The sequence below is a fragment of the Rutilus rutilus genome, assembly GCF_951802725.1.
Source record: "Rutilus rutilus genome assembly, chromosome: 14".
NCBI lineage: Eukaryota > Metazoa > Chordata > Actinopteri > Cypriniformes > Leuciscidae > Rutilus > Rutilus rutilus.
Window position 1 is genome coordinate 756,597 of NC_140219.1, and position 15,754 is coordinate 772,350.

The 15,754-nt window shown below is 41.8% G+C and overlaps 1 protein-coding gene across 1 annotated transcript; it reads left to right on the plus strand.

The window, feature by feature from the left end:
- The first annotated feature begins 8,693 nt into the window (after positions 1 to 8,693).
- Positions 8,694 to 15,754, plus strand: LOC311304005 (uncharacterized protein). Its single transcript, XM_084430813.1, has 4 exons — positions 8,694 to 8,759; positions 11,496 to 12,220; positions 12,375 to 12,580; positions 13,715 to 15,754. Exons 2-4 carry the CDS (start codon positions 11,510 to 11,512, stop codon positions 14,619 to 14,621), a joined length of 1,824 nt encoding a protein of 607 aa, XP_084286939.1. The 5' UTR covers positions 8,694 to 8,759; positions 11,496 to 11,509; the 3' UTR covers positions 14,622 to 15,754.

Here is a 15,754-nt window from a genome sequence, read left to right on the forward strand (position 1 = left end):
CTTGGTTTCATTTTTGACCCCTCACTCACGTTTAAGCCACATATCCGTCATATCACCAAAACTGCCTTTTTCCACCTACGTAACATTGCTCGCCTACGCCCCACCCTCTCCACATCTGCTGCCGAAACGCTCATCCATGCATTTATTACATCAAGACTCGACTACTGCAATAGCCTCCTATATGGTCTCCCTTCCTCTGATTTACAAAAACTGCAATATGTTCAAAACTCCGCTGCCCGTCTCCTCACCCACACACGCTCCAGAGACCACATCACCCCCGTCCTTCAACAGCTTCACTGGCTCCCTGTACAACAGCGCATTCATTACAAAGTTCTGCTCATCACCTACAAAGCCCTCAATAACTTGTCCCCTCCATACCTTACAGACCTCTTGCAGCACCACAACCCCTCCCGACGCCTCCGCTCTGCCGACTTAAACCTTCTCAAACCCATCACCAAATCAAAGCACCGAACCTTGGGAGACCGAGCCTTTGCCATCGCTGCCCCCACCCTTTGGAACTCACTCCCCATCCACATCAGAAACTCGGACTCACTGACCACCTACAAAAAACTGCTCAAAACTCACCTGTTTCAGCTCGCCTACAACCTACAGTAGCACTCTCATTTTTGTTTGTTTTTGTTTGTTTGTTCATTTGTAAAGCGTCTTTGCGTTCCTCGAAAAGCGCTATATAAGACTTATGTATGTATTAAGACAAGGGCACACAATGAAATGAACTTTGGCTAACTAAAGGGAAGATGTCAGTGTCTGAAAAGTCTGAGGGTTGCACACCTGACAGGGCCTGTGATGTTGTTGCATGTGCCATATTACACAACATTGCCAAAAAAAAAAAAAAAAAAAATACAATACAATACAATACAAAATAAAATACAAATATGCTTAGTTCCTTGAGTTTTATTTCAACTGTTCTTTGTAAAGAAAAGCCAGTGGTCAAGTGCCTGCAACAGGAGATATTAGACACATGCCTCATGCAACAAATAAGAAGGAAAAGTTGGCTATCCACTGCCCACCTGTAGGCCTATGTCTCCTCTGTCTGTGCAGACTCTTCTGTAGGCCTTTCTGGAGATGTGGAATCCTGCAACTTATATTGCAGCCATAAAGCATACAAGTATAAATTAAGTAAAGTTATTAATATGCACTTGTAGGTAGGCTAGTTCCTCCATATGACAGTTATCTGAGAGGCTTTATTCACTGTCCAGTGCAATGGAAACAAATGGACATTACAAAGTCTTATGCTTTCTTTCCTTTGGAAAATGTTAGAGAATGTCCACTTACTGCACATATTTCAGCCTCTACTTTCTTGGGAACAGATACAAGTGTTGGTGTATTATGTAAAAGTGCACAAAAGAGGAAAACACAATGTCATTACAGTGAACTACACTCGGGAAAAATGTGATCAATAACTCATGGCAAAATATTTTTACATTAACATAAGTTTATCAGATTTCACTTTCACAAGTCAAAGCAATTCATCATTACTCAAGATTTAACAGTTGAAATGACTATACGGCCTTAATTTAATGCAGCAAAAATTATTTTACAGTGTAGGAGAGTAAGATCTTTTCTTCTTTTTTTTTCTGTCTTTTTCTTGGTTGCTTTTATAATCAGACAACCATTTATTTAACAGTGCCTTTTATAAAATAGACTATAATATAACAAAAAATTACCATTATGTAGAATATTTTTGTACTTCACTTTTATTTGTTCCCATGTTCTAGTGTGGTGACTCTGACATTACAGTGCACAAAGTAATTATGCAATTATTAAAATACAAAAATATAGTCTAATAAGTGATAAAAACATCTAACATGGCCACTTCAAACGGATTTAAATTGTCTGCTACTTTTTGCCAGCCCTCTCTCCTGGCTTTTGCAGACTTTGAGGTGTTCCCTGGCGTTTTGATTAAACATTAAAATTCAGAATAAACTTTGACTATAGTTCTTGCTCTGCTGAGGAGAAAAACTGAGCGCGCTCTTTGGCCACGCTGAACAGCCAATAGCAGCGTTGCTGATCAATGTTTCTACTATCGATACATATCCCCTTTTAACCAGCGCATGAACGCGCAATTATCTCAGACAACTCAATCCAGCGATACTAATCATATCCGGCAAGTGTGTTCGAAGAACCGAGTTAGCCAGATCATGATTCGCACGATGATATCATCTTGGATGTGTCACAGGTCGGGGAAACGGTGGCACCACGCCGACCGACCTCCCCGTTAACCCCTTGGCAGAGCCCTTCCGAGGAGCTACCCCACAGCCCAGAGACGACAGACAACAGAGTAACAATTTAAAAGACTTTATTATTTAAATGATTCTAAAACTGGAGGCTGCTCTGAATGCGGACGGGGGGTAAGTATCTGGACACTAAGGTCAGGCCCGTTGGTGGGCGAATGTGGCACTGAAGGAAAGACTCTCGAACACGGGGGCGCAGATCCTCACTCCTTGTGGCCGTTCTGTCTCTTACAAAGGGGTGGGCACAGGGGACTCGATGGTGGTACTCTTTATCGTTGTTTTCTACCTCACAGGATCGGGATTCGGCTGGCCAAGCGAGGCACCACTACAGGAGGTGGGAACTCTTCCGAAGACGGGCCAGAACCAGAAAGGGAAGGACAGGAAAGTGGCAGCACTAGTTCCACAGCAGCAGTTGACTGAGAGTAAATGCCCTAACGTTGAGCATCTATTCCACAGGGTCAGCCTGGACCACGGCCGGGAAGGATCGTCGGGTTGGACAGAAACGGCACTTCAGGAGGTTTGGGACGACGTCAATGTGGGTAAGTAGCTATATCCTCTATTCTTCGGCTTTTGCGTTTCAGGATCAATGCGCCACCGGAACGGCCTCGGACTCTAGACTCGGGTTGTACACCTCTTCGAAGGCTGCGTGGAGCCGCCACTCTGGCCTCTGAATCGAACTCGGGTCACCGCTCCAGGTAGGCAGAGATCGTAGTTCGGATAGTCAGGTCAAGCCGTCAATGGTGGTGCTTCAACATAGGGGACAGGGCTCTTGGAGGTAGTGGCGCGAGACTGCAGCTCCAAAGCATACAGCTTACGAGGAAGGACCTTCAGGCCGCTCGGTATAACTTCAGGAGAGAGTACTCACAAGGGGCGTTCAGCTGTGATGGCTCAGCATCAGGGCCTGAAATTAACACCCGACCACACGCCAAATGCGGGTGAATTCTGCAATTGGCGGGTAACACTGTCAATCTACCTGCCACATTGGCAGGTAGCCAATGAGAATCGACCCTTCGCGGGGAGTTTGATTGACGGCGATCTGGCCAATCATAATCCGCCGAATCCGCCTTTTTTTTGTCCGACAAAGCAGTCAGGAGAGTTCAACGTTGGATGATTTGAACTTGAAAAAACGGAGTGTACTGAGTAGACCTACTGACATCTTTCCGCAGTTAAAACTTCATTCCTTCTTATGTTCATTCATGTTTATTGTATGCATGCTATAATAAAATTAGCCTAACTAGAAGGAAGAGATGATCGGTTCAACAAGCAGCTTTAACTGACGCACCACAGCGATCTGTCAAGACACATTACAGAGCCACAAAACGGTATTGTCTAAATTTCTTTAAAAATGACCAAATTTTAACGTTGATACTTTGTTTAAAATCAAAAGTAACCTGGACTGTCTTGTCTGTCAGCGTGTTGTCAGTGTCTCTGGTGCGCGATGTGTTTTTCATTGCGTGAGATCATGGTTTGGAGTGAGAGCGGTGTAGCTTGTCGGACATAGCAACAGTAACTAAAGCGGCTGGGTCTTTGCGTTTTCTTTTTTTTTTGTTTTTTGTTCTTTGACATTTAAACGAAGTCAGCTATAACGCACCAAACGCGAATATACGTCTAAATTCGCGCCTGACGCGCTATTCGCGTCCGTGTGAACGCACCATAACGGTTCCTGAACGCTGTAACTAACAGCTGCCCAGCCATCAACACAGCCGCGTGTGATTTGTTTACGAGCTGCACTAGGTCTATATCTGTATTCTAAGTTATTATTACTTGTATGGATCTCGTTAATAACTTGACAGCACTTAAATGTGTATTCTTACAAGTTAAAGAACAAATGTTTGTGCAGTTCCTTTTTTTTCACCTTTTATGAGGCAAAAAAAAAAAAAACTGGCTGGTAAAAAGTCACTGTGGCGGGTGGATTTTTAAATCCACCTGCCACAGTGGCTGGTGGTCAAAAAAGTTAACTTCAGGCCCTGCTCAGCATAGAAGGCAGCGCTTTAGACTGTGATGACTCCGCTTATAGGCATCCATGCAACAGCATAAAGAGAGGAAACATTCAGAACGTTCAGTATAACTTCAAGAGAGAGTACTCACAATGGGCGTTCAGCTGTGGTGGCTCAGCATAGAGGACAGCTCTTTAGACCGTGGTGGCTCAGCATAGAAGACAGCGCTGTAGACTGTGGTGGCTCAGCATGTAGGCATCAATACAACAGCATAAGGAGAGGAGACATTCTGAATGTTCATTGTAACTTCAAGAGAGAGTACTCACAATGGGCGTTCAGCTGTGGTGGCTCAGCATAGAGGACAGCGCTTTAGACCGTGGCTCAGCATATAAACATCAATGCGACAGCACGAAGAGAGGAAACATTCAGAACGTTCAGTGTAACTTCAAAAGAGAGAGTACTCACAATGGGCGTTCAGCTGTGATGACTCAGCATAGAAGACAGCGCTTTAGACCGTGGTGGCTCAGCATAGAGGACAGCGCTTTAGACTGTGGGGACTCAGCATAGAGGACAGCGCTTTAGACTGTGGGGACTCAGCATATAGATATCAATGCAACAGCATAGAGAGAGGAAACATTCAGAACGTTCAGTGCAGCTTCAAGAGAGAGTACTCACAATGGGCGTTCAGCTGTGGTGGCTCAGCATAGAAGACAGCGCTTTAGACTGTGGTGGCTCAGCATAGAAGACAGCGCTTTAGACCGTGGTGGCTCAGCATAGAGGACAGCGCTTTAGACTGTGGGGACTCAGCATAGAGGACAGCGCTTTAGACTGTGGGGACTCAGCATATAGATATCAATGCAACAGCATAGAGAGAGGAAACATTCAGAACGTTCAGTGCAGCTTCAAGAGAGAGTACTCACAATGGGCGTTCAGCTGTGGTGGCTCAGCATAGAAGACAGCGCTATAGACTGTGGGGACTCAGCATAGAGGACAGCGCTTTAGACCGTGGTGGCTCAGCATAGAGGACAGCGCTTTAGACTGTGGGGACTCAGCATAGAGGACAGCGCTTTAGACCGTGGTGGCTCAGCATAGAGGACAGCGCTTTAGACTGTGGGGACTCAGCATATAGATATCAATGCAACAGCATAGAGAGAGGAAACATTCAGAACGTTCAGTGCAGCTTCAAGAGAGAGTACTCACAATGGGCGTTCAGCTGTGGTGGCTCAGCATAGAAGACAGCGCTATAGACTGTGGGGACTCAGCATAGAAGACAGCGCTTTAGACCGTGGTGGCTCAGCATAGAAGACAGCGCTTTAGACTGTGGGGACTCAGCATAGAAGACAGCGCTTTAGACCGTGGTGGCTCAGCATAGAAGACAGCGCTTTAGACCGTGGTGGCTCAGCATAGAGGACAGCGCTTTAGACTGTGGGGACTCAGCATAGAGGACAGCGCTTTAGACCGTGGTGGCTCAGCATAGAGGACAGCGCTTTAGACTGTGGGGACTCAGCATATAGATATCAATGCAACAGCATAGAGAGAGGAAACATTCAGAACGTTCAGTGCAGCTTCAAGAGAGAGTACTCACAATGGGCGTTCAGCTGTGGTGGCTCAGCATAGAAGACAGCGCTTTAGACTGTGGGGACTCAGCATAGAAGACAGCGCTTTAGACTGTGGGGACTCAGCATAGAAGACAGCGCTTTAGACTGTGGGGACTCAGCATAGAAGACAGCGCTTTAGACCGTGGTGGCTCAGCATAGAAGACAGCGCTTTAGACTGTGGTGGCTCAGCATAGAAGACAGCGCTTTAGACTGTGGGGACTCAGCATAGAAGACAGCGCTTTAGACTGTGGTGGCTCAGCATAGAAGACAGCGCTTTTATTTCTTGAGGAAGCTCAAGTCTTTTAATGTATGCAACAAGATGTTGTATATGTTTTATCAGTCTGTCGTCGAAAGTGCAATATTCTTTGCAGTCATCTGCTGGGGCAGCTGCATCAGAGGCAGTGACAGTAAGAGACTAAATAAACTAATAAAGAAGGCTGGCTCTGTGCTGGGGTTTGCTCTGGAACCTATGGAGTTGGTTGTGGAGGAAAAGATGTTGAAGAAACTATTTAACATCATGGACAACACATCACATCCGCTGCACAACTTGGTGGTTGGGCAGAAGAGTGTTTTTAGCTGGAGACTACGGCAACTCTGCTGTAGCAAGGACCGGTACAGAAAGTCATTCCTACCCACTGCAATAACAATATATAACAGATCTTCTCTGGGTAGATAAGAGATTATGGACATTAATGACAGAATAGCGATTAACATATGAATATATGGTATATGATATTTAAACTGCACATCTTGTGTAACTATTTTATTTATTTATTATTATTCTTAAGGATTTTTATACAGTATAGGTCAATGTATGTTATATGTAATATGTCTGGTATGTATTGTAAATTGCTGCTGTGACATCACAATTTCCCCTTGGGGATTATTAAAGTCTTTCTATTCTATTCTATTCTATTCTATTTAGACCGTGGTGGCTCAGCATAGAAGACAGCGCTTTAGACCGTGGTGGCTCAGCATAGAGGACAGCGCTTTAGACCGTGGTGGCTCAGCATAGAAGACAGCGCTTTAGACCGTGGTGGCTCAGCATAGAAGACAGCGCTTTAGACTGTGGGGACTCAGCATAGAGGACAGCGCTTTAGACCGTGGTGGCTCAGCATAGAGGACAGCGCTTTAGACTGTGGGGACTCAGCATAGAGGACAGCGCTTTAGACCGTGGTGGCTCAGCATAGAGGACAGCGCTTTAGACTGTGGGGACTCAGCATATAGATATCAATGCAACAGCATAGAGAGAGGAAACATTCAGAACGTTCAGTGCAGCTTCAAGAGAGAGTACTCACAATGGGCGTTCAGCTGTGGTGGCTCAGCATAGAAGACAGCGCTATAGACTGTGGGGACTCAGCATATAGATATCAATGCAACAGCACGAAGAGAGGAAACATTCAGAACGTTCAGTGTAACTTTAAGAGAGAGTACTCACAATGGGCGTTCAGCTGTGGCGGCTCAGCGTAGAGGACATCGCTTTAGACTGTGGCTCAGCATATAGATATCAATATCTGGGGGGGGGGAACAACAAAAGAAAAGTTCCGGCTTTTAGTCACCCCGTGACAGATGTGTCATTTGATCTCGGATGTAATAAGCAACGTACGAAGAACGGGCCCCTGTTCTGTTGGCACGATTGTAAAATAAAAACAAACTTTGCAAGTGATTGCTTTTTGACTTTTACTTTCATATAACACTATTTCATAAGTACACTGCAGCAATATAACATTTGTATATAAAAAGATAATTTGTACATTTTGTTATTCTTGTGAAAGACATTTTCAGCATATTAGTTACTATTAAATGGGTTGCATCTTTGTTTATTGCATAATAATGCAAAAAACATTATTTTTCATGAAAGAATATCAATAAAACACAACAAACAAATTACATATGCATATTTTATTGACACTGGAACAGTATTACAAAAAGTTAGCTTTAGCTGGATTCGAACCCTGGTCTCGGTGAGCACCTGCAGTAGAAAACAGTGTAATATAAATGCGTGATTTTCCCACATGAAGAAACCGGAAATTGTATCATAAGACCTATGCTAAAGAAGACATATCTCTGAACATCACATTTCACCCTTTCTTTCCTTCATTTTTTCTTTCTCTTCTTCCCCTTCTCTTTTTCTTCCTTCCCCCTTTTCTTCCCCTCTTTCGGCTTTCAAAAATAAAATCACAAATTGTATTAATTTATGATTGAACTTTTATTAACTAATTCAAATCAATGGTGTAACGACGGCTTTTGTTCTTTGTGTCAAGTTTCATATGAAAGTCCACACCCTCCACTAGTCCATTCTATATTTAAATTTTTTTCCGAAAATATTTGTCATCAATTGATTGTTTTATAAGTTTCATCAACCTTATATTCAATCGCTCTTGTTGTCTAATTATTCGCATCTCTTGCTTTGAAACGGTTGTCTCCTGAGGAGGAACTTCCCGTCTTCTGTCTTCGTCTTTTCTTGGCTTCTTTCTTTTCTTCTTTGCTTTTTCTCTTTTCTGAAGATTTGCTACAAATAAATCATCCAAATTAATCTCAAGCTTGTTTGTTCTAGTTTTTTCTTCGCCCAGGGAATTTACAATGGAAGGACACTCATCACAATTCCTGACAATGTGCAAGTGTGTTTGATATATGGACCAAGTTTTCGGACCCAGCGCTGTCGATTCCCCCTGTCACGCACGGGTACTAGCTTCAGCCCAGCCGGGCTTGGGCCATAATAATAAAAATATTCACCCTTTCAAGACTTATTAGGGCACAAAGAACACAAGCAAACCAGAACAGAATAGTTTCGGTTTCTAAATTAGATCTAGCTCTAGGTTGGCATCCACCCAGAACTATTCATATCACTCATCCTCAGCTCTGTATTTATATCCTGGTCGCCCGCCTGCTGGTGTCTCGAGTTTCATCTGTTCAACCTGCCTTCAATAAACTGTTTGCTTGCATTTGGATCTACGACTCTCCTTCTGACAGTAAGTACATTTTTCAACAGTTTTAAAAATGAAAGAATAGCAACAAAACCTCAGTTTGCTACTGTTCATGATCTCAGTGAAAGTACTGAAGTCTGCCCTGATATATCTGGGGCCTTTTTCAGAAAGGAGGTTAAGTGAAAACTCTGAGTATGTTAACCCTGAAATGAGGGAAACTCTGAGTTTTCTGTTTCAGAATGGGAGGTATGTTAAACCTGAGAAAGCAGAGTAAGTCAAGCCCGTTTCTGAAAGAGAGGTAACTTATACTCAGAGTCAGTTACCATGGTGACTTACTCTGTCCCATACACAAAAGAAATATATTTTCTGGATATGTTTTGGAATATATGCACATATTTGAAATTGGCCCAATAAATATATTTCATACTTATATTTCATATATTTTTGTTATATTTCAGAATATATTTCAATGTATTTTTTTCTGTACGGGTCCCCAAAAGTGTCAAAAATATATGTGGCATATATTCCAAATACATTGAAATATATTCTGAAATATAACAAAAATATATGAAATATAAGTATGAAATATATTTATTGGGCCAATTTCAAATATGTGCATATATTCCAAAACATATCCAGAAAATATATTTCTAATCTAATTCTTTTGTGTATGGGGTGAACCTAACCCGGTCGGGAGCAGGTTTTCTTCGGTAAACCCAGAGTTTCTTTCGGTCTCCTCCCCTTTTTTAAAGAGGAATGCGGGGAGAGATAGGAATACCCGTTTATACTCAGATTTAACCTTAGATTCGGTAGGCTACTCCACATAAAAATGTGAAGTAATCTGAATGTGTAGATTGTTTGATGTGTAAACACATAATAATAACATTACCTCTGTAGGCCTCTAAAATAGCCTATACAAAAAATAACACATATGTAAACCTCTTACATGTTATGAAGCCCTTGGATCTTCGGGAGTGGCTCTGAAGTCCCTCCAGGAATTCCCTCAGCCGTAAATGCGGATGCACTGCTAGACACTGGATGCTATTTAGTTATTTAATATGTCAAATGTAAAGTCAGGTAGCCTACACCCATGATGTGCTCAAGCCTTACTTGATTGAATTATGTTTTTATATTTAATTTTCAGCTGCTGCCATGTTCTTCTAAAGCTGCATTCAGTAGTTTCGGGATTTCTTCGCTGTATTCTCGCTTTTTGCTCGCAGGTTTCTCTCTAGTGCTCCCCCCACAGCTTCGGAATAGATATTTGATGACAACACTGTTGTAAAAACTCGTAGGTGATTCTCAGACACCAGAGGCTAGTAGATCAACGCCATCAGAGCAGATGGGACATTCTTTAAAACGTCTTCTTCATTCGGGTTCGGACAGCGTGAGGGAGTGCAATAATGACAGCATTTTAGCAGATTTATTTTGGCCATAAAGCAATTGTTTACATCGCGAGACCTGATATCCAAGAGACTTCCTGACGCGCCGGCCGGCGGCTCAAACTTGCAAGTGAGTATTTTCCGCTCACGGGCACCAGGGGGGTGCGAAACCACCACCATTCAACCCGAAATAAGTAATATAACCATTCCAATGACTCCGAAGCTGTTCAGTTAAGGTAAAAAAGTTACTTAGTTCACCTTTAATGCCTGCAGGATTGCTCCTACATAAAAATTAAAATGAGGTTTAATAACACACTGTTCTTCCAGTTTCACCTCTGATATTATAACAGTTGGGTAAGTTTCTTGTATAACTACAAATGACATCTTCAACAGTGTAATTAGATTAATGTAATAATGACTATCTTTAGAAAGTATTGGTCTACTAAATCAACCTCAACCACTTGAACAATACAAGGAGAGACAAGAAACTGCACTTTTAATGCTTTCAAATAAACAATATACAGTTGCATGAATTATTCTTGAATTGACCAAAGTGTGTAGAGGGAGAAGGTTACGTTAAAAATATACCTTTTAAAAATGTATGTTAAATATACAGAATTGTTCTATAGTCTAATGCAATTACATCAGATTTTACTTTAAATTACAGATGAATTAAGAGTAATCCCTTTAATTAAATTACAGTATTAATGTTCTAATACTGTAAAATTACAGTAATAATGTTCGTCCTGGTGAGAAATATGAAGACCTCTTTGTGTCTGGCGCTGTTGCCATGGTGACCCATAATATCTGCGCTCCACTGATAATGCCTTTTTATAGTTGTGGTGCGAGCGCTTAACTCAGAGTTGATTGAACTAACTCATTTCAGCTGTTCTGAAACCGAAAACTCAGTTTCCCATCTCAGGGTAAGTCAACTCAGAGTTGGTTGAACCTCCTTATTGAAACGGGCCCCAGGTCTGCCGACACTCTCAGGGTTTTGTTTTTTAGATAAACTTCCAAGAATCTTTAGGACTTCATCTGGATTTTCCTAAATGTCAAACATCACAGTATATTCTTTATATCCACCGTTGCTGATTTGAACTGTTTTTTTTTTACTCCGTTTATTCTCTTGTCTACTTTATCTCTTTATTGTGCTTCAAATTCTTATCTGTATTTCTGACTAGTTTATTTTTCCTACTTAGTTTCCTACTATAGATTTTTCTAATTGTTGTCTGAGTACAGTACTCTGGTTGTACCATTTTGCGAATCATGAATGATTTTGTGTCTGTGGCTCAGAGCAAAATCTACAACCTGTAGAATTAAATGACATCAGGCATGCATTACTGTAAACTTTAGATGATATATTGTGCTATTTGAATAAATATGTAATTTTCTCTCTTCACAGATCCTGATCTAATCATGGAGGCAGCAGATGTGTTATGTGATTCGCTCTTCCGCTGGCTGGAGAACCGAGAGGAATGTGCAGGGGAGCTGCTGGAACTGGCGCAAAAGCTGGAAGATGTTCATCTGGACAGCAACATCGCTAAGGGGATCGGAGCTGCCACAATTGTGACCTCAATATTTGGAGCAGTGCTTGCTTTGACAAGAGATCAGACCACTGCAAGAGATCAGTCCACCCCTCTAGCGGCTGCTGCAACAGTAGGCACTCTAGGGGGCGCTGCAGTCTGCGTAACTTCCCCACGGGTAGAGACATTTATCTCCAGCAGTACCTTTGATAAAGCTATTGAATTAATTAAGGAAGATGAGAAGGTTGGCAGGTGCATTCAGAAGCTACTGCGAGATCTGAAGGACAGGTGTGGAGAAACACTGAAGGCCAGGTGTGGAGGAGCGCTGCCTGGGACTCATGCTGATGAGCTGGACTGTGAGGTCACCACTCAACTTATGTGTGCTCTGGCCAGAAGGAGTAATACTCCCGTACCCCTAGACTTTCTCAGAGATTTCAACAGGGCCACGTTCTTTCATCACATTACACCTGGTGGACTGGCTCCAGCCGAGGCCTCGGACTTTATTTGCCAAGCTCTGGGCGCCGTTAATTTTTTAGTGTTGGGCAAAGAAATGGTGAAGAACATCGAACTCATTGGCAGTAAAACTGCTGAAGCAGGATCAGAGGTATCAGCTTTCTTTTCTCAAGCATCCCATTTTAAGAAACTTTTGATATTGAAATTCTCTTGCAGTGACTATTCAAGAGTCGAAAATGAAATATTCACTGCATTGCTCTTATGTTAGACTGATTTTGTGATTGTGACTTTCTTTCTATGAACAGGGTGCAACTGGTTTAGGCATTATTCAGTGCGACCTGATTGTGAAGACTGAAGAAATGGTCAAGAGAAAAAAGGTCACGAAGGCCTACAAGATCTTACGGGATTCAGCCAGGCAAATACGGGACGGCCAACGAAAGCTAAAGGGACAGCTGGATGAAATGCACCATTGTAACGTCTCGCTGGCTAATAAACGGTCCACGCATCTGAGGTACTGATGTCCATTTTTTGTTTATTGAAGAGACACCGTGAAAACTAGACACAAAAGGAAAACAAACCATAATTTTACACACAACACCTTTACGGACACAAAACCAAACATAATATACAAAACATTAACACTTTTACTGTATTCGCCTGGTAACCAGCAGTAGATTAAAGCTGCAGTCGGCAAGTCTGGCAGATTGAGTGGACTTAGCCAAAATTTTGAATGTTTACAACTCTCATGCCCCTCCCCCACTACCAACGAGCACCCGCCCATTGTCAGTGCGTGTGTACCTGATTTTCTGTGAACGCGTCCGTCTCTTCAGCATCGATCAACACCATGGACTCGGAGGTACGCTGCCCTGGCTAATCTATCCATAGATAGCAATAACCGAGGAATTGGAAGCTTGTTATTAGATTTTCTCTCCGCCATCACGCTTCGTACAATCTTCAGGCGAACTTCAGGCGTGTCGTGTGCATATGATATTGTAATGTGCGCGTCTGCGCGAGGGAGAGGGAATCTGTGGCGTGTGCACGACCTGTGATTGACAGTCAGATCTCACACCCCCCTGCGCTGATTGGACCCGATGAGACGGGAGCGGTGGATTTTTGCAAAACAAATAACATGCTCCAGGTGGAGTTAGAAGCTCGGGTTTTTTCTAAAACCACTTTATTTATGTTGTTCTGTCGGATTATAGTGTCGATTTCACTGAATTTGATCAAAAAAATGTTGCCGACGGCAGCTTTAAGTCAGGAGCACTAACGTGTGTCTGAATTCACCTCTCATCATCCAGCTGACCCTAACACGTCCAGGTGGAATAAATCAGCACGGGTCACATGACACTCAACTTAAATAAGCTAAATAATAATAATAAAGTACAAATGGCAAACCAAATTATGAAATTATCACAATACACAGAGATACACATTTAAACTATAAAGTCAAAAAAATAAATAAAAATTAACCACCGAAATCACCAAGATGTCATAACCCACAGCTGACCTTCCAGCGTCAGCTACAAGTATGATATATATATATATATATTTTTTTTTTTTTGTATTTGTCTGAGATTGTACAGTACTGCAATAATGAAGGTCTGAGGTAACTGACTGACTGACAGTACAACTTTTCTCATTACAGTGAAATCATCCAAAAATTGGTCCAAATGAAGAGGATCATCGAGAACTTGGGGGGATATTCTCACAGCATGAGTGAAAATGGACAGAGAATAATTGATTATATCAGGGGAACATGTACAGACAACGAAGTTCTCTCCTGGCTTCAGGGATTACCTCTTCAGATTGAATTTGTGAATCTTCTACGATTTTTCCAGGAGAGGTTGACCGATACTGAGTATTTGACGTCGTCTGGCAGAGGTCACATAGACATTGTGATTGTAGGTCATGGCAGAATAGTCGACCGGTTTATGCCAGCAGGAGGACTGGTGCCCACACGTAACATCAGAGACACCATTCTCTACTCTCCGTGGAACTGCGCTATTAACGGTGATGCTGCATGTGCAATTGCTGAGGGTTTCATTGAAGTGAGAGACAGAAAGCTTTACAACAACAGAAGTACAGCTAACTGTAAGCCGAAACCTTTGCCAGATCACTGGAACAGCATGCGAAGATCTCTCCACAAGATCCCAGTGATCCTTCTATTCCCTGTGACCCGTAAAGATGGAGCATGGGACCATTTTCAGCAGTTTTGGAAGAATAGAGTGAAACTAGAAGACCGTGTTATTATTCCATATCTTGTCCCAGAATGTTTGGTAAAAGCATTCGGAGAGACCCCCCTGTACATGTTCATATTTGCGACATCATTTTTACTCATGCTCTATGGTAAAACAGCTACTGTGCACCTGGCGGCTTGTTTGGGCCGAGACAGAGGAACTCCATCAAGTTCAGAAGAGAGGGAAAGAAAAAAGTGGCGAACACAGTATGCCTACACAAGTGATGACACCTGGATGTCTGTGAAGATGGATAACAGGAACCCGGACCCTGAGTTATACAGAGCCTTAAGATCATTGTTTAACACAAACCTCTAGATAAATCAGCTGAACGGCCTCTGGGTCAGTCCTGATATGTAGTAAACACAGGGCTGGAGAGCGACCCGTGTGTCTATATATATCTAAAATATATAGTTCTAAAAAATCATTCTCGGTATTAAAGAATATGAGAGTTCACACCACAACTATAGCGATAACGCTATAGAGAAACAATATCATTGGAATCACTTTCAGAAAGATTTGATCAGCTGATGAACGATAAAAACATCGGCAGCCAATCAGAATCCAGCGTGCTGTGACGAGCTCGAGCATTTAAAGAGACAGACAAGCTTATAATAAACAGAACGATATCGCCCGCTGGTGTAGACGCTGATATAGTTATAGTTATCGTTCTTGGTGTGAGCGGACCCTTCCACCCTTCCATGATAACAATTATACACTAACAAACTAATTATAAATCACTTGCAAACTATTAGTTTATTCATAGATTTTTAATAGTATCGCTAACACATAAACAGACTATATACAAATAGTGAGTTCTTCATTCATTGTTACTATAATGAACAATTTTTTTATTAGCTCATATGTAAAGACATAGATAATGGGTTTTCATCCTTTGTTAAGAACTTGTATCTGATGTATTTTAAACCATATATTAAAGGAGTTGTTAATATTCATCAAAACATTAAGAAGTCATTAAATCACGGTAAATAAATGCTTATGTTTAAAGGGAATTGATGCAAATTTAAGGCTTGATTAGTGTCTATAGAAACACTTTTCATGGAATAATGAATAATAACGGTAGGATTAAAGCACATAATCATGTCCTCTTTTTATTCCTTTAATTACATTTGAAATCAATTGTAATCAATGTCTTATTCTTTGTTTTTCTTATTTCTTATTCTTATTACATTCTTTGTTGTAAATCGTTTCTTAAAGCACGTTGAATTACCATTGTGTATGAAGTGTGCTATATTAATAAACTTGTCTTGCCTTGACTTTTGTGTGACTGAATCTAAAGTGTGAAATATTTAGCCCAATAAAACATTTATTAAGTGTAGCCCAGATGGGATTTTATATGCATATAGAAATACAGACCGCAAGGGGTTAAAAAGTTGGTTTTAAGCTACTAGCATTCACATGCGTTTTTACACCCTAACTTGCTTGTGCTA

What these genes read in the sequence shown, in the direction of transcription:
- LOC311304005 (XM_084430813.1), top strand. Translation starts at nt 11,510, where the DNA reads ATGGAGGCAGCAGATGTGTTATGTGATTCGCTCTTCCGCTGGCTGGAG. An exon ending in CTGCTGAAGCAGGATCAGAG is followed by an intron (nt 12,221 to 12,374) that starts GTATCAGCTTTC and finishes TTCTATGAACAG; the next exon opens with GGTGCAACTGGTTTAGGCAT. An exon ending in AAACGGTCCACGCATCTGAG is followed by an intron (nt 12,581 to 13,714) that starts GTACTGATGTCC and finishes TTCTCATTACAG; the next exon opens with TGAAATCATCCAAAAATTGG.